This window comes from Mercenaria mercenaria, chromosome 4 (genome assembly GCF_021730395.1).
Source record: "Mercenaria mercenaria strain notata chromosome 4, MADL_Memer_1, whole genome shotgun sequence".
Taxonomy (NCBI): domain Eukaryota; kingdom Metazoa; phylum Mollusca; class Bivalvia; order Venerida; family Veneridae; genus Mercenaria; species Mercenaria mercenaria.
Window position 1 is genome coordinate 9,829,939 of NC_069364.1, and position 21,176 is coordinate 9,851,114.

Below are 21,176 nucleotides of genomic sequence, written 5' to 3' on the forward strand. Positions count from 1 at the left end.
CGCTTGGCGCTCAGAATTTAGAGGGTAGTGCTAGGACTGGTCAGCCCGGTGTCAGTATAATGTGACTGGATGGGGTATCATGTCACGTGTATACATGCATAAGTTCAAGCATATCCTATGTAACGTTTTGATCCCTGTTCACATAGGCGTAGGAGCGGAGAGAGTGGGGTGGGGTGGAGGCGTGTGTGCAGGGGGAAATATACTAAATCGAAATTTCGAGTAGGTAGTCCAACGTTCGAACAATTAATTTGAAATTAATTCGAATTCTCAGTTTCAAGACAGTTCGAGTTAATAAATAAAGTGCTACTGGCACTCATGCTCTCCCGTACTTTCCCTTTTGACCTTCTGATTAAATGGGATAAGACCTTGACTTAATGGGATAAGACCTTGACTTTATCATTATAGTTATTAACGACTAGTTATTATTAACAAAGCCATGGCATATTGAACAAAATGTAACTAACCTGATAAAGAATTGTGAATGGAACATGTATTGAAAAAAATGCATACAATCAAAAGAGGAAATTTTACGATGTTGAAACACAATATGCACTAGACTGCTAGTTTTGAGGGTTTTTTTTTTTTTTTTTTTTTCTTTTTTAAATTTGGAGACATGCTTTAATAATTTCTACCAACATATTGGAGAATATGATAGTAACGTTAAACTATAATCAAGTTCGTAACAAATAACAACTCTCCGGCCACCTGTGCTTTATCAATAATTGAATATTTTTCACACCTGTGATATCTGTTACATGATATGAACACTAATTTTTGACGTAAAGTCATGTCCCGTAAAAACGCAATCTGATTAAAATCTCGATCTTCTCATACATGTTATTGAGGAGATGATTTTAATCAGACTGCGTAAAAACGTTACAATACCGGTATCACCGGAAGCAATATAAATGCTTAAGTTATAATACTCGTAACATGTGAAAACCTTATTATGCGTTGATAAACTGTGACATCAAAATATTAAGACCTAAGAAAAAGATATATCTTTTAAGGTTTTTGCATATTACAAGTATAAAAAAAAAAATTTATAACGCATAATTGTTAGTCGAGTGAAAATATTTAGTTCTCTCTTTGCTGTGTCGGACAATATCTTATTTGTGAACAGTGTGCCAACTAACGTTTTGTGCAGTCATTCAGAATACAGTTATTTAATCTCCGGAATCAAAACGACGACAACTTGTTTAAAAACAACTACAAAAGACATATTTATGCAACTATTTTATCATTCAGTTATCAATAGGTATGTGAGACCACCACTTTTGTAAACAAGACATCGCCTAAAATCACAGGTGCCCGTCCAGTCTTGGTACCCATATGGGTGCCGCCCCCTACCCAACCCCCCCCCCCCCACCCACCCCCAAAAAAAAAACCGTTAAAAAGCACTGTTTTAATCCTAAAACGAAATTAAAAAATTGAAATTTTTTTTTCCTATACTGCATATTAGTTAGTTTTCCTTACATGTAAGAGTATAGATCTATATAGGGAAAAAATCTTTCTTTTTTTCGTTTTAGACTTAAAACAGTGTTTTTAATTTTTTTTTTTTTTTTGAGGGGGCGGCACCCATATGGGCACCAAGACTGGACGGGCACCTGTGTCTAAAAGTGGAAGTTGTTAAAAATTTAGTTTTCTGAACTTGAATCATGGAATTCTGATCCGGAAAGAATCTTTATTGAACTCAGATCATTGAGGAAACGTTATAGAGTCTATATTCAAAATAATGGTCAGGTATCAGGTCATTTAAAGCAAAGAGTTGTTATTTTATTATGAATTACTGAATTACCAGAACTTCAAATTTTGGAGGACCTTTAGTTATTTAATGGAATGACTAATCGGGTGGTTTACCAATCGGCCGGCCGAATGATTAATTGAATTGTGCACTGAATATGTTTAGGGTATATAAGATCTACAAAATTCCGTGATTTACTGCCTAAACTGAACTATTACCTGAATAAATCACATATACGTTCTTCGTCAACACTTTCTGGAAGATCATTCAACGTCAGTGTATCGGGAGCCTACAAAATAAGGCACTTGTATGAAGAGATACCACAATTCAAATACAGGTTTTCATACAAAACAACATTTTTTCTCCATAACTTCAATCCCCTATCCCACTCTCTTTACCAAATTTATATGCCTTAGATCAAATACACTGAACATAGAACAATCCGTATGATCCCATGGCTGAAACAGTATTTCAGTGTGGCAAATGATATGCTTTTGTGATTGCTGTGAATGTTCTTTACTGACCTTCAACAGACAAAACCGAAAGAGATCAATATGAAACAAGAGGTTCATGATGACCCTGGATCGCTCACCTTAGTAATAAGAGCTACATGGACAAGTGTAAGAGATCAGGTAAGAAAGTCAAATATAAGTAAGCATTGAAATCATTTCCCAGTTGTGTGAACATGTTTCAAATGTAAACCGATGGTGAAATATTAAGAAAGTAGATCAGTAGGTCACATTCATGGTCATTAAAAGTCAGTTTTAAGATCGGTGTGCAAAACTGTGTACGTCAGCCAAATTTCAAGGCTCTATCTTGAAAAACAAGAAAGTAGGTCAGTAGGTCAAGATCACAGTCAAGTGACCCTTAATTACTTGGGGTCATCAGGTAATTATAATTAAACAGTCTAGAAAATATGATCAAATAATTTTTGAAGTATTTTTCCTATATAACTCATATAACAAGTGACCCCCAGGGCAGGGCCTCTTTTCACCACAGGTGCATAATTTGAAGAGTCTTGTTAGAGAACACTAGGCAATGCTACATACCAAATATCAAAGGCATACGCCTTGAACTTTCAGACAAGAAGATTTTTCGTATACAAGTCTATGTAAAACTTGGGACTCCAAGGGCAGGGCCTCTTTTCACCACAGGGGCATTATTTGAAAAAAATTGGTAAAGGACCATTAGTCAATGCAACATACCAAATATCAAAAGCTTAGTTCTTGTGGTTTTAGACAAGATTTTTAAAAAATGTCCCTCTATGTAAAACTTGGGACCCCAGGGCAGGGTCTCTTTTCACCCCATGGGGCATAATTTGAATAATTTTGGTAGATGACCATTAGTCAATGCAACATACCAAATACCAAAAGCCTAGGTCTTGTGGTTTCAGACAAGAATTCTTTTAAAGTTTTTCCTATATAAGTCTATGTTAAATTTGATACCCCCTGGATGGGGCCTATTTTCATCACAGGGGCATAATTTGAACAATCTTGGTAGAGGACCACTAGTCAATGCAATAAACCAAATATCAAAAGCCTAGTCCTTGCAGGTTCAGACAAGAAGATTTTTAAAGTTTTTTTCCTATACAAGTCTATGTAAAACTTGTGACCCCCGTGAGGGGCCTCTCTTCACCCCAGGGCAACAATTTGAACAATCTTGGTAGAGGACTACAAGGAAATCCTACATACTAAATATCAAAAGCCTAGGTCTTGTGGTTTCAGACAGGAAGATTTTTTAAAGTTTTTACCTATATAAGTCAATGTATCAGACCCCCGGGGCAGGGCCTCTTTTCACCCTTGAGGCATAATTTGAACAGTTTTGGTAGAGGACTATTAGATGATGCAACATGCCAAATATAGAGGCTCTACGCCTTGCGATTTTGGACAAGAAGATTTTTTAAAGTTTTTCCTTTCGGTTGCCATGGTAACCAGAGTTCTATGTGGAATTCAATTCTTTGAACAATTTTAAAAGGGGCCCACCCAAGGATCATTCCTATGAAGTTTGGTGTAAATCTGCCCATTGTTTTTTTTTTTAAGAAAAATATTTTTATTAGAAAATGTTGACGGACGGACGACTGACGACGGACATCAAGCGGTCACAAAGTAAAAACATCATATATTGAAATAAAACAACAAATCATACTTTGATATTTTATCTTAACTACGACCTTGAGCTGTAATGTATGGTTCTGTACAACTCATTATGACAAATCGTTTGTGGAAATTATTTGCAGATCCTCTGCAAGGGTAAAAAGATACAAAGCGGACAAACTTTTATATAGAATAGATACACGAGGTATCAGGTGCCCGCTCGTGATGAAATAATGCATGGATGGTCACCTGGTGTCTTCCTCCACCATCAAAGCTGGAAAGTCGCCATTTGACCTATGATTGTGTCGGTGCGACGTAAAACCCAACAAAAAAATCTTTAACTCTCATTGCGCTAATATCACTGAATCTGCACAGTTTACAAGCTCTCAAACTTTAAAAACTTACGATGTTAAACAAAATCTTAACTGCATGTCTGAAAATGTTATCTATTTAATCACATGCAAAAAGTGTAAGTTACAATATGTGGGACAAACACATCAGAAATGTTCACAAAGAATGAACAGCCATAAATTTGATATTAGACACTTTCCTGATACTCCTACAAATGTATCTGAACATTTCAATTCTAAAAATCACTCTGTTAGTGATTTTTCTTTCATGCCAATCGACTTGGCAAAAAATGACTGGTTTAGGCTCTTAAAAGAGACTCGTTGGATTCATACATTGAATACAGCCTGGAACAGCCACCAGGATATCTTTGCACAACCAGGATTTTGGCAAACTTCACTACCATTTCTAAGTGACTTAGAAACTTCTGTTTTAGCTTGGATGGTAATTTAGGGGCCAAGGAGCAATAAATGATATAGTTTTGCATTATTTTTAATTTTCTTATTTACAAAAAAAGATGATTAAAAAAATGTGTCCAATTGGATTTTTCCAATTTCCAATCGGATATATGGCATGAATGCTAAAATGTTATTTTAGTCTTTCATTTTTTCACACAGATTCTTCCTAATGTATTTTTGCATATTAGTTAGTTTTCCTTTCCTGTATTAATATTATTTTTGCTTTGCAATTTTTGCAGGGAATAAGTATCTATTTTTGATCCTATACTATATGTGAATATTACGCCAAAATGGGTAACGTCTTTTGACGTCGTACTTTCCTGTGACGTCATACTGTTTTGTTATTATACTCTGATGAAGTCCAATGGACGAAACATGTTAGTTTTGAAGTAAAAAGTACATTTCTGGAGTTAGTTCTTCGCTTGATCTATTTCTAACAAAAAACTAACAAATACACGAAATAGACGGTACTACACTGACCTTTGTTACTTACGTTGTATGACTCGGTTTCATCTTGAACTTCTTTTGTAAATTCTAATACACTTTTATAAAGATTAAAAAAGAAAAGCGTGGCCCCCAAAGTGTAAATAAAGGTTTTCTATGATTAAACCTAGTGACCTAGTTTTAGGCCCAAGATAACCCAGATTCCAGCTTGACAATGATTTCATACAGGCAAATGACTCTGGTAGTGTCATTAAGACAAGGTAGAAAATGTAGCATATTCAGTGTGTTAAAATATTTTCTGTGGACTGACCTCGTTACCTAGTTTTTAAATCCAGATGACCCCTATCAAACTAAAGTTTATTACGATTGGTCCGAAATACTGACTGATCAGCAGTGTTAACAAATAACAACAAAATTGTTGACGATTGACGACGACAAAGTTTTGTGCCCAGGTGAGCTTAAATTTTAACCGGTAACTGTAGAAAGTATTTTTAAGAGAGCTATACCTATATCTTAATACGTCATCAGCAGTGATAATTACGAAAACAAAGAAGCTTGTATATACGAGAGAGATATTTCTTACTTCGTTATCGGATTCCCTTACATTTTCTTTCGTCTGTTTGGGCAAATCACTTGTCAACTGTACTGCGGTTGTCAACTCTTGCATTTTCTGTTTTTGTATCTTTATATAAGGCATTGCTGTTTTTAATGCAAGGAAAAGTTTACACCGTTGAGCTGTGTTCTGTTTCTGATTCAAATCAGACAATACGGTTTGAACTCCACTGTTCAAGGTTACATTTGTCGCTAAAAGTGATCTCATGTTTGAGATACCTGTCGTGGTAGCCTTCTCCAAGCTTGCCAAAGTATTGTTCTCTTTTTCTGTCTGTTCTATATCAAACATGTTTAGTTCCATCGTTAGGCATGCAGTATTTTCTTCTTGTATTTTATTTATAACTGTTATCATATCCGTCTTAAATCTGTCAAACTTATCGGTAAGCATTTGTTGCAGTTGTTTCAATTGTATTTTCCTGCCTTCTTTTTTCTTTTCTATTGCTCTTTTTTCATGTTTCTGTTGCAAATCTGTCTGCTGAATGCATGTATTTAGTATTCTCTTTGTCCTATCTAATTCCGTTGAAATAAGATTAATGTCTTTTAAAAGCTCTTTAAGTTCTTTGCCGTTTTCTATTCCTTTAGCAATTGTTGGCACATGGCCAATACCAGTACACTTTTTATGGTCATTCGTTCTGCACTTAATACATGCACATTTTTCACAGACTGAACAGTAAAACCGTATAAACCTATTTTTGTGAACTTGACACTGCTCAAAACAAAAATCCTGTGGCATCGTTTTCCTATCCTGTAGTATGTGTTGATTTTGTCTTGCGTGATATTTCAAGCAAGACTTGCACATGTATTCCAAACAATTTACACAAAACCCTTCCGCTTCCACAGACTCACCAAAATATTCACATTGTTCACAATGCATTTCAGGGACTTCATCCGAATCCTGTGTGAAATCATTTTGATATGAAGACGCCATTTTAAATTATATCATGCACTTAAACCGATTTGTAATCATAAACTACTATTTTATACCTTAGGCTATTGATTTTTGCTGTGGCATGAAGAAAAGGGTCATAATAATACTATATTTGCACGTATGCGCTATCTGTTACGGACCGAGAATAAAAGGTAATGTTATACGGTTGTCTGGTTGACTATACAATTTCAATATCTTAACAATTTAAGATTTTGAAGATTATGTATTGAAAAGTAGAAGTTAAATAATTATTTTATGAATATACTATACAGGAAGAAAAAATATAATAAAGAAATAAACCAACAAACCAAAAAAATAAAATAATTGCAGACTCGATTTGATTTAATCTGTTCATGAGAGGTAATGGAAAGTGAACACCCTCCACACTATTACACAGATATTAATTGGACTCCATGATACCAAGCACCAGAAAATATAGCAATATTGAATTGCAGCAGTTACATCCTTAATTGCGAGTTCGAGCTAGTCATTTTATCATTTTAATCTTTTACTCTCTTTTATTTAAGAAATAATTTATGGCAAAAGTGTTTTAACACTATTTATGCACGATTGGCGGTTATACGTTGGGCGTAATAATTTCACGAGGGCGGTAATACGTCACATAACTTGCCCGAACCGCAAGGTCTTGCACATCAGTACAAATATGGATATATGGTATATATACACGCAGTGTGCTCTTGTAAATAAAAGCACCTAGTGGGCACAGTTCACATAAATAAATATACCTCCCCGGAGGGTGCGTCTATCCAAGAGACAATACAATATGGGCGGTGTTGTTTTTATTCCAAAATCTACCTTTAACAAAATCGATCCCTCTACGGTAACATGCGATATACCGAAAGGGATATTTACTATCGAATTAAAAAATGTGTAGAATGTTATGGGATGAATTGAAGTCGGATCAATTCCCGATTGAGGCAGTGCTTTATTTCATATTATTACTTATAGGCCACGTTCAAAACTCATCAAACAGAATCACCCTGGTTAGTTAAATTTACATAAATAATCAATCTTATATATACTAACGATTAAGTACAAACACAATTTCATCAAAAAGCTGATAAACTGAAACGGAAATAACTGCTTCCCAGCAAACAAAAGACGTCTGGAAGACGTCTTTATTTGGTTGTTTCGTGGTCGCGACGTCTGTGACCAGAAAAAGACGTCTTTATTTGGTTGTTTCTTGGTCGCGACGTCTGTGACCAAAAAACGACGTGTTTTTCACGTCGTTCTGCATGCAAAAAAGACGTCTTTTAAAAGACGTTTTTATTCCGTCATAAAGACGTTTTTGCAAAAATAGAATTCAACTTTTATTCTTCTTAGGTGCAATGATAATACAGCACAATTTGTTTGAAAAAAAACAACGAAAATCTGTTATCAGAAATGAAATGCGATCGTTGTAAACATTTTCAAAGAGAGGCAACTATACACAAGCCCTGTACATAACGATTTACCTCCCATGCCTTAAATAAATTCCAACTAGGTGCGGGCCAATCAAAATCCAGCATACCACGTGTTTACATGTAGACCGCCATTTTAAACGGAAAACGAGGAAATGTAAATAGCAATAGTTACTTCTTGGATTTAATGCTTCAAAGTTTCAGTTGTTTTAGAAAATATAGCAGAGGTGTGTTTTTTACAGTATAAACATGAGTGGGTATATGTATTATGTGGAATCATCAGTTGTTAAGTATATGTATCATAACATCATGTTTCTTGGCTAACACTGGTTTGATTTTGAAAATGTAAATATTAAATGTTTAAAGTGAACATGTGTTTTATCTTTCTGTTGTGCTAGTTTTAATTTTTAAATGTTTTATGGGGAGTTTCTGAAGTCGTCACTAAAAGACGTGAAAAAGACGTCTCTAAAAGACGTGAACGCACCTTTCAAAAACAACCGAAAAAGACGTCACCAAAAGACGTCTCTAAAAGACGTGAACGCACCTTTCAAAAAGAACAAAAAAAGACGTCATAACAACCAAAAAAATACGTCTTTTGTTTGCTGGGTTAATAGGTAGGGAACTGTTAATTCAGGGCCTACCGAGCAAGAAAATCGTACAGGCACGAAGGCTTTATTCTTCCATATCTGTTACAAAAATGTTTTCAACAACAAGTAGATCAGACGTCGCTACCCCCAAATGACGTTTATATGGACGCCGACATATTGGAATGGACGAAACCGTCATTTTACAACGCAAGTATATGGGGAAAATCACAAAATCTTGATTTTTAACTTCAACTTAAATTTTTAAAAAAATATGAAAAACGTTCATAGCGATATTAACCGTCTGGTATTCACGGTGACATTTTTGACAATAAATAAAGTGTCGAAGGTCCATAATTAGGCGAGACAGATTATAGTAAACATATGCATGATTCCTTTATCTCATTCAAAAATATGAACTAGATGCAATACGCCATAAAAGGCTAAAAGCAACATCAAAAACGTTCCGAGTTTCAATGCTTTTACTTTTTACTCGCTCTTTGTCTGAAGGTATTTTAATATCATAATAGTGGAAACTAGCACGTTATGCCTCTGTTCAAAAAAAGGAATAAACATGAAACATCAAGCTATAGGCCGATTTCTTCTATTAGCTGAATCGGAAAAGTAAATGAACGCATCATTTTCACGACAAGTCTTTAATATTTCAAAACCAGTGTACCAGGTCATTCCACGGTATACCAACTTACTGCCATATACAGTAAAATATGTACAGCAATAGACTGTAGAGATTCTACCGAGATTGTTTTCTGTGATATATCCAAAGCAGTTGATAGAGTATGGCATAAAGGTCTTGTTTTTAAACTTAAACAGTATGGAATATATTTGATGGTTAAGTAAACTACTTAAAGGACATTTAAGGATCCACCCTTATCAGGTTCAAGTTATTTAGATATTCCCCCAGTTTAAGGTCTTTTTAACAAACGAACCAGTCCGTCATATTGCAGTTATGTCTATTTACACTATATCCTAATTTCATCTCTACGTACTTATTTAGGTTAGAATTACTGTCATGTTTATATATATATGGTCATCGCACGACAGTATCTTCCTAAACCAATTTTGTTCGTCAGCAAGTATATAGTCTTCTTCTAGATCCTGTACTTCATAATATTAAAGTGACTTTCCAGCCTTTGATGGAGGAGTAGTGCGGTCAATAAGGCTGACAATATTTCTGATGACTGTCATTGCCATCTTGTTTTGACAGTACAAAGTTGGCAGCATATTCAACATCATTGTTCTGAATTTCTTCGTTTTCTCCATTTCGTTTCATACCACATTATCTAAATTAAAAAAATGTCGACCTTTCCACGGGTGATCTTAGCTCTTGGTAGAAGCAGCATCATTGTTCAAGCATCCTGGATAGTTGGCACAGTCAAAAGATGAGTGCATTAACTTGAACTTCATAAACAACAACCATATCATCGGATTTGACTTTTGGAATTCAGTGTCAGCTGTTTCCGCATTGAAATTGCTGTTTTCCCAATCATTATTCAATAGAAATTTCTTGAACAATTTGAGCCATCTCATCTAAAACATTAATAATATTTTAAGCATCATAAACTAGGCCTTTCCAGTTCCCCTTGAACTTCTCAAACATTCTGATAGCAGACAACAAATTATTCAGTGTTTTACAGTATTCCTTTCAAAAAATGATGAAGCAAGAGAAAAATATTTCATTGTAATGAATAATAAATAACTATTATTTGTGTATTCAACATTTCCAGTTTCAATCAAATAATCTACATTGTCAATAGATAATCTGGTTCGCTTGACCGGAAATTGGGTCTAAAATAGTCCGTAAAATGTGTTAACTGGATAAACATATAGTGACAGCGTAAACCTGAAGTTTGCATGGCAGGCTGATATTGGCCTAATAAATGTAGCGGCGGTAGGATAAAAGATGTTGTCTTCCTGGCAACCACTGGTAAATTTTGAAAGGAACGTAGTTTATCCAATGCCTTCTTTGATTTTTGACCTAACAAAGGGGTGACCAAATGAACATGTTGATACCCTGACAGAAGAGGTCGATCCTTTTGTTGTGGATGCATTCCTACTCGCCGTGGTGCATTTTGTAGAATCAGAATAAGTCAGATACAATGTACATGGTTCCTGCCGAGATGGAGGAAGCTTTTCCGGTTCGGCAAACCTCATTGGATAAACCTTCTCCTCCACGACAGGAAATTTTTATTTTCTAGTTGTTACCTGCATCCACTAAAATGTCAAATGTCCGAGTTCAAAAAGTATATCTAACAGACGAATATCAGTATAACGTTATAAGTAAACCTTGGATATGTATGAATGCACCATAACCAAGCCTTTATAAATAAGATCCTTTTATTTTAATAATTTCAAATCATTCAAACGTTCAAAAATTATGTATATTATAAAAGATTCAAACAATTACAACAGATTGAACAATTCCTTATACATCTTTATAATAAGCACTATTGAATAAAATATATCGGGACTAAAAATGGTCGGGTTAATAACACGTGAAAATATTGGATCTTCTGATCACTCGTTGTAATAAAAATAAATTCTTTTATGTGTAACTTTATGTTCACAGTGAAAATATAACATTATATTATACTCCAATTTTCCAATAATTCCATGAAAATATGTAATAAACAGGTTAATTTAATTTGAAAATTTAACTGTTTCATATTAGATACAGATAATGTTAAAGTCACTGTACATTGATGGGAAAAGTTATATATATGACATTTATTGTGAACATAAAGTTTTTGAATATTATTTCATATACTGAATTGCTCATCTGATAAAAAATACCAGTGCTGTATAAAAGAAGTAAAACAAATCGCAACATAAAGATATCAAGCAGATTTAGTTGCATTTTCCTACCGCCTCATATCGAGTCTATGTTTTAGGTTGCTCGACCCAAAAATAAATGTTCATCATAACTTTTGTTTTCGAAGAATTTTTTTATCGATATACAATTTTCCTCCGATTTAGTATGGACAGAGATTTAAGACAAAGCGTTTTATCGTAATATAGGTCAGACACCACCAATTCAAAAAAGTAACATGTCTTAAAGCGACAAATCACATTTGTTTTAAAATAATCATCATACAAATATTACGTGTCACACAATGCAGTGTTTCAAAAACAAAAGAAAAATATAATATGCAATATTTTAATGTCATATACAATTATTATGTATGCTTCAATATTAAATCTATTTGTTTTATTAAAAACACTGTACAATGTTTACACATCTTATAACATAAATGGGTAAGTTCCTAATATACAACAGAAACACATGTATCTTTTGATGTCTCATAATTATTGTTACATAAATAACCAAAAACAAAAAGTTTCTGATATCCTCAGCCAAGAACCATCCTTCAGCAAGTGTTTCGACAATTTTATTTCATGACAATCTCCAGGCGGCGTGTCTGCAGTAAGAAGTGACGCTGTTTAAGTGGTTCACTTAAAACATTCCTCATCTCTCTTTAGTCAGTTAGAATCCCGTTCAGCTGTATTTATTTATTTATTTGGGTTTTACGGCGCACCAACACAGTATAGGTTGTATGGCGCCAAACAGGACTACAAATTTTGGTTCCACATCTCATTTACATCGAAATAAAAACATGAAGTATGGAATCAAAATTTGCATACCTGCTGGAATCACAGAGTTACTGCAAAACCAAGTGTTAAGACACTATTAGTCGCCTCTTACGATCATGCAAGGGTAAGGCAGTGGTTCCAATTCTTTTCATACACATATCTCTTAAAACCATTTTCCTGGTAACACCGATTTTTTAAAACCATTTTCTTGGAACATTCAGTATTGCCCATGGCGCTTAACAACTTCCACGGGAACCCTCTGTCCCCAACCCCAGTAGGAAAGAACCACGTCTACCGAACTGCGATCAAATGAATAAATCAAACAAATGAAAAAAGTTGTACATGTATGCTTTTACCAATATTTGGTACAATTAATAAGGCGCAGATTCAAATCTCTTAAAGTAAAAGCTACCCATGTAGATTGAAGCAGTACCGAAATATCACTGCAATAAAACAACACAGTCAAAAAGGGTAAGCAACATAGCAGCATATAACAAACCAATCTTTATTACTCGCACTAATACGTAACTTTACCGTGAAATCTGGCATAATAATCAATTTCACGTCATCGATCGCAAATATTTACTGAAAACAATCCAACTCATCTAATAACACATCTACAAAATAGAACGTACACTTATATAAAAACCTAACACATGTAAAAGTCAAGAAAAAAATCATAAACGCTGCAGTGCCGCTTAAAAATAAAAACATAACATGAAAATAACTACAACCGACAAACTAGTATGGCACTGAATATAATATCCACAAAAACATGTTAAAAAGCAAACCAGTTCACACATTAACAACGTTTCACATAAACAGACAGATTTAAACAATTTTAAATCCATTTTTTAACAAAACAAACTTGCTTGAATTTACATTTAACAAGTCACATTTTCATCATATCGATCTATAACAAGCAAAAGCAACATCAGTTTCAATCTTTTTCACGTAAAACAGCTAAAACCTTAATCGTAACAACCACTGTAATGGATCAAAACCTATTTCACAATATATAAAATCATTAAAATATTAAACTTTTTCTTTAAAAATGTCACAATTCATTTGTCTTTAGTGAGGCTTTCATAGGAACCTTTGATAATTTCCTGTCTGTTTCTCTCTCAACATACGGTAAGCATTGACCCATGTATGAACACTGTGTCTGTACAAAATCTCCTCTGGGAAGTCTGTCAATACAGCAACTTCTAGCGGTGGATTGTCCATGCTGTCTACATATACATACAACCATTCTCCAAGTCTGTAAAAGTAATACAAATTTCAAAACATGGCGCCATCCAGCATGGCAAAATACGCCCATTTACAACCTGAATAGTGCAACAATCGTGTAAAAATGCGGAAACCATAAACGTAACGAAGTGCAAGAACCATAATAATCAAAGCTGCCATTTTCTTCTAGTTTGTAAGAGTAAGCATACCATATATGTAATGTATTCAGATAACTTTAAGATAACTCGCCATCTAGAACGGACTTTTGAGTAAATAGAAAACAAGAGCTGTCAGAGGACAGTGGGTTACTGACCCTAAACCAATACTTTACTATGAGGTTGGGTGATAACAGGTGCAGAAGATAATACAAATTAAGAAAGAAAAGAGATAGAGTAATTGAGAAGCCTGCCATTAAACTTTAACCACACAGCAGTATTACTACATAAGACAAGAGTAACCTTAACATTTAGGATACCGACCTAAACATACAATGTCGCTTTTCTCAGCAGCACCAACACTTGTGTGAAGTTTGATGATAAAATGGGGGAACAGTAGATAAAAAGAACCTTAACATGAATGCCATGCCGATGGCGAGTACAATATTCGAATAATGGAACTAAAAAGGGAGCATAATTAAAAACAAAATGCCCCTTGTAAATTCAGTTGATCTAATTGGCTGCATTTTATCACATGGTATTCCCAGTCTGGAGCTAATTGTTTTCTGATGTACGTGTTTAAAATCCCCCAGAAAATGACAGCGTTATTTTTCAGAGTTACACAACCAAACATTTTTCTAAGTGGTTCATTTCTGCAGTGTACATGACCATTCCATGAACATTTTGATCGGTGTCCCGAGTGATTTCCAGAGTTGTCCGTGGAAAATATTTGTAAACACATGTTATAAAATAGGCAATTTTTCCATACTTTTCAACGGATATTATGCATTCGTCTACAGTTTTTCCCAGTCATCTGGAATATGTACATCCGCAGAAACCTTCTTACCCAAAACCGATAGGGAACTTATTTCATTTATAATAAGTCGATATTCTAACTAAAATCTGGAACAAAAATAACTAACGTGCATTCGGACAATGACATAAAATTATTTACCAATAGCATATAAAAAGGAAAAAAACTCAAATTTTCAGCTTATAAGTAATATATAGCTAAATTTCTTAGGTCATTCTAATTTAAATTGGCTCGATTGTGATGACAGCTTTTAACTTTCTCAAGTCTGCTTCCTGGTAAACGAGTGCTAATGTCAGAAGTATCTGTGTCACCTCAACGGGGATCGAACCCACAGCCTCTGGACTGAGCAGCCGGCAATTTAACCACTACAACGTTCCCCTTAATTTCTTAATCACACAGCTAGGTATGTGTATTATTAGCAGCATACATGCAAAACCTGTTTTACTGTTTCTCTCAACTCCATGGCAAGAGAAAACGTTAGGGCAATGACATTTTTTCAAATTTAAAATCTCAAAAACGAGGGCGTAAAAACAGCGTCATAGCCATATATTCTAACTAAAACTACAGCTAAGATATAGTATTTTCAGGTCAAACTTTTAAGTTTTTATTATGTAGATTTTAAGAATAATAATCAAACATCAAGAACATATTAATTTCCATACTTTCTATCAAATGTTTCAGTGTAATCTTCATCATCTGGATTTTGTCTCACAGCAACCTCGAGTAGGATAAAGTCATGTAAAATTTCTAAAAGCTGGGATAGTTTGTCTATTGACAACTTCTTCATATACACCTTATATGAACTCAATAACTCATCAGGCAACTCCTCGTGAAACTCTTGCAAAACACTTTCAAATGTTGCCTGAAAAAATATCGAAATTTCATGTCATATGTAATTTTGCTGGGTGGAGAGTCACACCGACAAAAGCCTCGTCTGTTGGAGGAAGACCTTAGGTGACCCTCGGGGCAATGTGTCCGATACTGGCGGGCACTTGGGTAGAACGATCGACCTTCTGTTAGCCATTTGGATGGCTTCCTCATATGAAAAATTCTACATCCTATAGTTTTTGAACACGCAGCGGTTAGGAGCAAATGATTTGAAGTCAACAACCACTCGGCCAAAGAGGACCATCAAATGTCACATATGGAAATAAACATGTTGCTTATAAACTATAAAAGTATAAACATAATAGAACATAAAGTCTGGAGAGTGCTTATTCCAAAACATTACCATAACTTTGATCATTAAACTAACCTCTGTATGCTGATTATGGTCAATCATCTCTTTGGATTTCTGTACTGACAGCAGTAACCATAGCGACTGCACATGCTTGAACTCACATGCTTGCTGGGCCTGTAATTTCATTAAAACAAAATAGCAAAATAATGTTATGAAGTGTTTGCACTATCTAAAAAGCCCAATCATGAGTACATTCCATATGTCAACTAATGCAGTCAACATTTCTGTAGAATTATTTTGAAAATAAGCATGCAGTAAATGACAAAAATATATACTAAGTTTTTACTTTTGGTTACCATGCCAAGCACGGTTTTGCATGACGGAAATACTTTTAAAGGCATTTAGAGGAGGACCATCAAAGGATCACTCCTCGAACTTTGATACTGTTCAAGCAGATTAGGACACATGCATGACAATCACAAATTAAGTAGAATCACAATAAGTATTATATCTTCTGACAGTTGCAGTGACAGATACATTTTTCAATTAAAAAAAAGAAAGAAATAACATAATCAAACTGAACAAACCTTTTGACTATGTATTGAATATTCCATTTGTAGTGTTTTCACCATGAACTCGTGCAAAGATTTTTCTGGAAGGCCTCCAGTAGACTTCAAGAAACTTATAGTGATATCAAGATTGTCCAGGGATGTACACAAATCTGGAAGGGATTTTATGTCACTGCATATTTGTGTCTTTACTGCGGCACTCAAACTCTCCTACAACCGAACAAAATAGTTGGATTACATGACGTCTCTATGAATCTTCAGTAAGTAAAAATAAGAAAGGTAATACAATTATTTTATATCTAAACGAATGGGTACTCGTTCGTGGTTACTCAAAAAACAAAAGAAGAGGTCCAATTGGGCCTAATTCGCCTAAAGAGGACCTTGACCATCTGACCAAGCTTCTGTCCAAGTTTGGTGAACATCCTTTTAGAAGTTTATTAAAATTAAAGTTGTTTAAGGGTTATTTTCTATTGTTTGCTGTGATAGCCCAAAATACATTATCATTAGAACAAACTTCAAGATAGAAGTTATTTAACTTTTTTTCGATTTTTAGCTCCGGCGTCCCCTAAATGGACCAAGCACAACCATTTGAACAAATATGGGAGGGTTTTACCATGATGTTACAGACCAATTTGATGAAGATCAATCAAGCGATTCACGAGAAGTTTTTCTATATTTAGCTCCAGTGATCCCTAAAATGGGCCAAGTCCCCTTATTTCAACAAATTTGGTAGATGACTTTACGATGACGCCACAGACCAAGTTGATGAAGATCCATCAAGCAATTCAAGAAAAGAAGTTGTTTAAAGTTATTTCCATGTTTAGCTCTAGCAGCCCCTAAAAGGGGCCAAGTGCCCTAATTGAATAAAACTGGTTGAGGACCTTACAATGGTACTACAAAATAAGTTTGATGAAGATTCATTATGCAGATCATGAGAAAAAGTCATTTAAAGGCATTAAATTTCTATCTTTAGCTGTAGCAGCAAATACAATTGGCCAAGTGCCCCCCAACTGTAAAACAGTTTGAAGAGGACCTTAAAATGATGCTACAAATAAAGTTTGATGAAGACCTATCAAGCAAACCATGAAAAGAAGTCATTTCAAGGCACTTCTACTTATAGCTCTAGCGGCTCTGAAAAGGGATCAAGCGCCTCCACTTGAATGAATCTGAGAGGAGACCTTATAATGTTGCTACAAACCAAGTTTGATAATGATTAATCCAGCGGTTCATGAGAAGTCGTTCTAAGGTATTTCTTTTTTAGTTCTAGCGTTCTCTAAAAGCGGCCAACTGCCCCCATTTGAATATAATTTGGAGAAGACATTGTAATGATGCTACAAACCAAGTTTGATGCAGATCCATCCAGCGGTTCAGGAGAAAAAGTCATTAAAAGGTATTTCTAATTTTAGCTTAAGCGGCCCCTTAAAAGGGCCAAGTGCCCAAATTGGAATACATTTGGAAGAGGACCATAATTATAATGATGGTACAGACTAAGTTTGATGAAGATCCATCAAGTGGTTCATGAGAAGAAAATAGAAAACGTGGAAACTCCACAGGTCACTCAACACGACAAAAACGAAAATGTTGCAGGCTCTGATTGAGTCGTTTAAAGGTTTTTCTATTGTTAGCATATGCGGCCACTAAAAGGGGCCAAGCTTAACCATTTGAACAAACTTGAAAGAGGTCCATGCCAGGATGCTACTGACCAAGTACCAAGTCTGATGTAATTCTGACCAGATATTTAAGAGGAGAAATATTTTAAGTAAAATTGTTGACCCAAGACGACTGACAATGGACGATCTATCTATACTAACAGCTCACTCTAAACAAAGTTCAGGTGAGCTAAACAAACGAATATTTTCCCCTGCACTCCTGAAAAGTAAAATGACAAAACTGTAAATCAGTAATAAATCCTTGTAAAAGGGGCCTCTGTGGCTGTGTGTTTAAGGTAGCTGACGTCGAATGACCTTTCTCTCACTGCTGAATTTTCTAAACCTCGCTTGGGTTGTAGGATGCTTTCAGGTGACGGACGGCTGTAGCAAGGTCGGTCCACATCTGAAATAGTGTCTGGAAGGGTACCTAGGGCCTTTCTCTGTGTCCACGTATAAAACCCAACAAACACAAATAAATCCGTGTAAAAGCTCATTCAGAATATTAAAGTTTGTCATCACTTAAAAATGTCTCAGAGGTTTTACTCCTTTCAGATAACGATTTTGAGTTGTTTTGTTTTTTTAAATTATTTTCATGATTATTTTTCACCAGTGATAAAATTAAAAATGACAAAAATCTCAAGAGGACATAATGTTTACAGCTGTTTGCAAAAAAGATACGCCCCCATGTAACTAGCGCTAATTATTCATGTAAGGAAGACATCCAAAGCTGGCTAAATGTACCAACTCGTGATGAAATAATGCACGGAGATGCACATTGGGTCTACCTCTACCATCAAAAGCTGGAAAGTCACCATATGACCTATAACTGTGTCCCTGTTACGTTCTTGGAAGTGGGGTTACAAGAAGGAACTTCTACAAAATTGCTTTTAAATACATGAATTTTTAGAGTGAGTGAGTTGGGTTTTACGGCGAACCGACACAAAACGGTCATATATCGCCGAGTGATTTTTTAGAATTTTGTAATCTGGCAGGATAACACATAACTGATAATTTGATATGTGTTAACAGAAACGGTATACCTGTGGTATTTTGTCTTCTAGTTTCCTGAACACTTCCGCATTTGTAAACTCTGTTCGGTATACCATCTGGTCAATCTGAATTAAACCATTTCATAAGTTATATAATAGGCAAACAAGGACCTCAATAGGAGAAGGGGTGTTTCTGCGATCATCGCTTATTAATAGGATTTCCATGAGTGATAGCAAGTCAAATCACCAGATCGAGACATTTCGTATGAACGTATTTTACATATTTTCATCGCTATACAAATAAAACAAGAATCGTGGAAATTCTACAAAAACCAGGTTTTCAAACTTTGCATCACGCCAACAGGTTCTATTTAAAAAAGGGTCGTGTTCTATTATACATATCTGACTGCATCCAATCATGCCATTCAGAAATATTGATATAAGAAAAGTAAATGTGTCATTGCCATATGTAATTTATGATTCTTTGATAAAAGCTACTTAAATCAAAGTTTGCTGACAATAGGTGTACCCAAAATAAGGATACTGAGCATAAACCATTTTTCTGTTTTTAGTAATAGTTACCCCAAAATACAATCCAAAGTTCTTAAAATAAGCTTGCTATACATCAAGTTTGGCAACAGTCAGTCAATCTTAACTGAAGTTATAAATTGGAAACAAGCTTTTTGATGGTCAAAAGGAAACAAAATCTTTTTTTTTATTTTAACTATGACACTGACCTTGACCCAATGGCATTATAATGACATTAAATTTTTTTTTTTAAATTAGGCGCTCAGAGGGATTTAAACAGTGACCAATCTGTTCCACAGCACAAAAGAAGATGTCTTCAGCCCAATACTCTAGACCACTGTGCCACAGAGGAACCTTCTAACTCAGCAGACTAATTAAGTTATCTCATTCGAACTAGAGGTATTGAGCGGAAAATTTTTTCCATTTTTATTTACAGTGACCTTGACCCTGACCCAAGTGACCCCTAAATACATTCTAAACCAATGTGTCAGATAAAAGCTATCTACACACCAAGTTTACTGACAATATGTATACCTATACTAGTATAGATATAACCTTGACCCTCGTGACCTCATATGCTATCCCAAACTCTGTCTCTATGCAAACTACCTATACAAGTTTTAACTGAATCAGTCGCTCTTAACTAAAGTTCTTGAGTGGAAACTAAACGTTGACACCGCCAACCCACCCTCCGGCCCGCCCAACAATCTGACAATCTATAACCAGTTTTTTAGAAACCTGGTTAAAATATATTACGTTAGAATATTCAGTAATTATCAAATACTTGTAAAATTTTTATTACTTTCGAATATTTAATATTTATCTAATACTTGTAAACATTTTGTATACAAAGCAATACAACTTATTTCTAAAAACTCATTTACCATTAAGAAACTGCCAACTTCAATCTTTGATTTAGAAAACAGGAACTTGTCCATTAACTGTCTTTCTAGCCCGGCAAAGTCATACTCTATCTTTGTCCCCTTGCCCATCTCAAAAGAATATTGGCAGTTAGCTAAAACTAATGGCAGAATATCTTGCTGGGGGTCATAGCTGATCAGGTGGGCAGAAGTAACCTCTCTCGGGTTCACGCTCGAAATACTGTCGGATTTTCTGTAAAAATGTTAAGATTTCTTTATCACAATGGAAATGATAACAACTTGCTACAAGATCCTTATGTCAGACAAGGGCAATTAAATTTCCAAAAATCCCAAAGCTGAAAAAAGGTTGTAATATGAATTACAGCTAACCAAGAGTTATTTTACTTGGTTATTTCGGTAGGTTTGATGACTATGTAGCCTTCTGTCAAGTTTCCATCAAAGATAAGCAATTATTACTTAGATATTAACTTAATCAAGAGCACCGCAACGCGGAGCAATATACGCCAGACGGTATGACCTTTGACCCCCTAATTGTAACCTTGACCTTGTAGCTAGCTATCCAGGACATAAGCTCTGCACATTGTGTCGATGTGGTGAACATTTGTGCCAAGTTTCTTCGAATCCTTAAATGGGTTCATGGGTTACAAAGCGATGACCTTTGACCTCTAAGTGTGACCTTGACCTTTAGTGACAGACACCAAAAACATCCGCTCTGCACGTCGTCTCAATGTGGTGAACATTTGTGCCAAGTTTCTTTACAATCTTTCAAGAAATTCAAGAGTTACAGAGCGGACAGGAAACTCACTCATATATGACTATTGACCTCTAAGTGTGACCTTGATCTTGTAGTTACCCATCCAGGACATGCGGTCTGCACATTGTGTCGATTTGGTGAACATTTGTGTCAAGTTTCTTTGAATCCTTCTAGGGGTTCATGAGT

General features: G+C 35.1%; 2 protein-coding genes across 4 annotated transcripts in view; both read right to left on the reverse strand.

Annotated features, from left to right (window-relative positions):
• Window positions 1-1,958: 1,958 nt before the first annotated feature.
• Window positions 1,959-6,682, reverse strand: LOC128556120 (E3 ubiquitin-protein ligase TRIM33-like). The gene is made up of 2 exons (XM_053540041.1): window positions 5,671-6,682; window positions 1,959-2,033 (listed from the first exon to the last, which is right to left on the reverse strand). The coding sequence occupies exons 1-2, from the start codon at window positions 6,625-6,627 to the stop codon at window positions 1,959-1,961; spliced, it is 1,032 nt and encodes a 343-aa protein (XP_053396016.1). The 5' UTR covers window positions 6,628-6,682.
• A 4,054-nt stretch (window positions 6,683-10,736) lies between these two features.
• Window positions 10,737-21,176, reverse strand: part of LOC128556196 (E3 ubiquitin-protein ligase rnf213-alpha-like) — a 119,149-nt gene continuing 108,709 nt past the window's right edge. For 2 of the 3 annotated variants that reach the window (XM_053540364.1, XM_053540363.1), the window contains exons 63-68: window positions 20,240-20,468; window positions 18,879-18,953; window positions 16,208-16,399; window positions 15,696-15,794; window positions 15,103-15,302; window positions 10,737-13,502 (exon numbers count right to left, since the gene is read on the reverse strand). In XM_053540364.1, the coding sequence (XP_053396339.1) occupies window positions 13,328-13,502; window positions 15,103-15,302; window positions 15,696-15,794; window positions 16,208-16,399; window positions 18,879-18,953; window positions 20,240-20,468 (970 nt within the window). In that variant the 3' untranslated portion in view covers window positions 10,737-13,327. The remainder of the gene's footprint in view (window positions 13,503-15,102; window positions 15,303-15,695; window positions 15,795-16,207; window positions 16,400-18,878; window positions 18,954-20,239; window positions 20,469-21,176) is intronic. The other variant, XM_053540365.1, reaches the window with a different exon arrangement.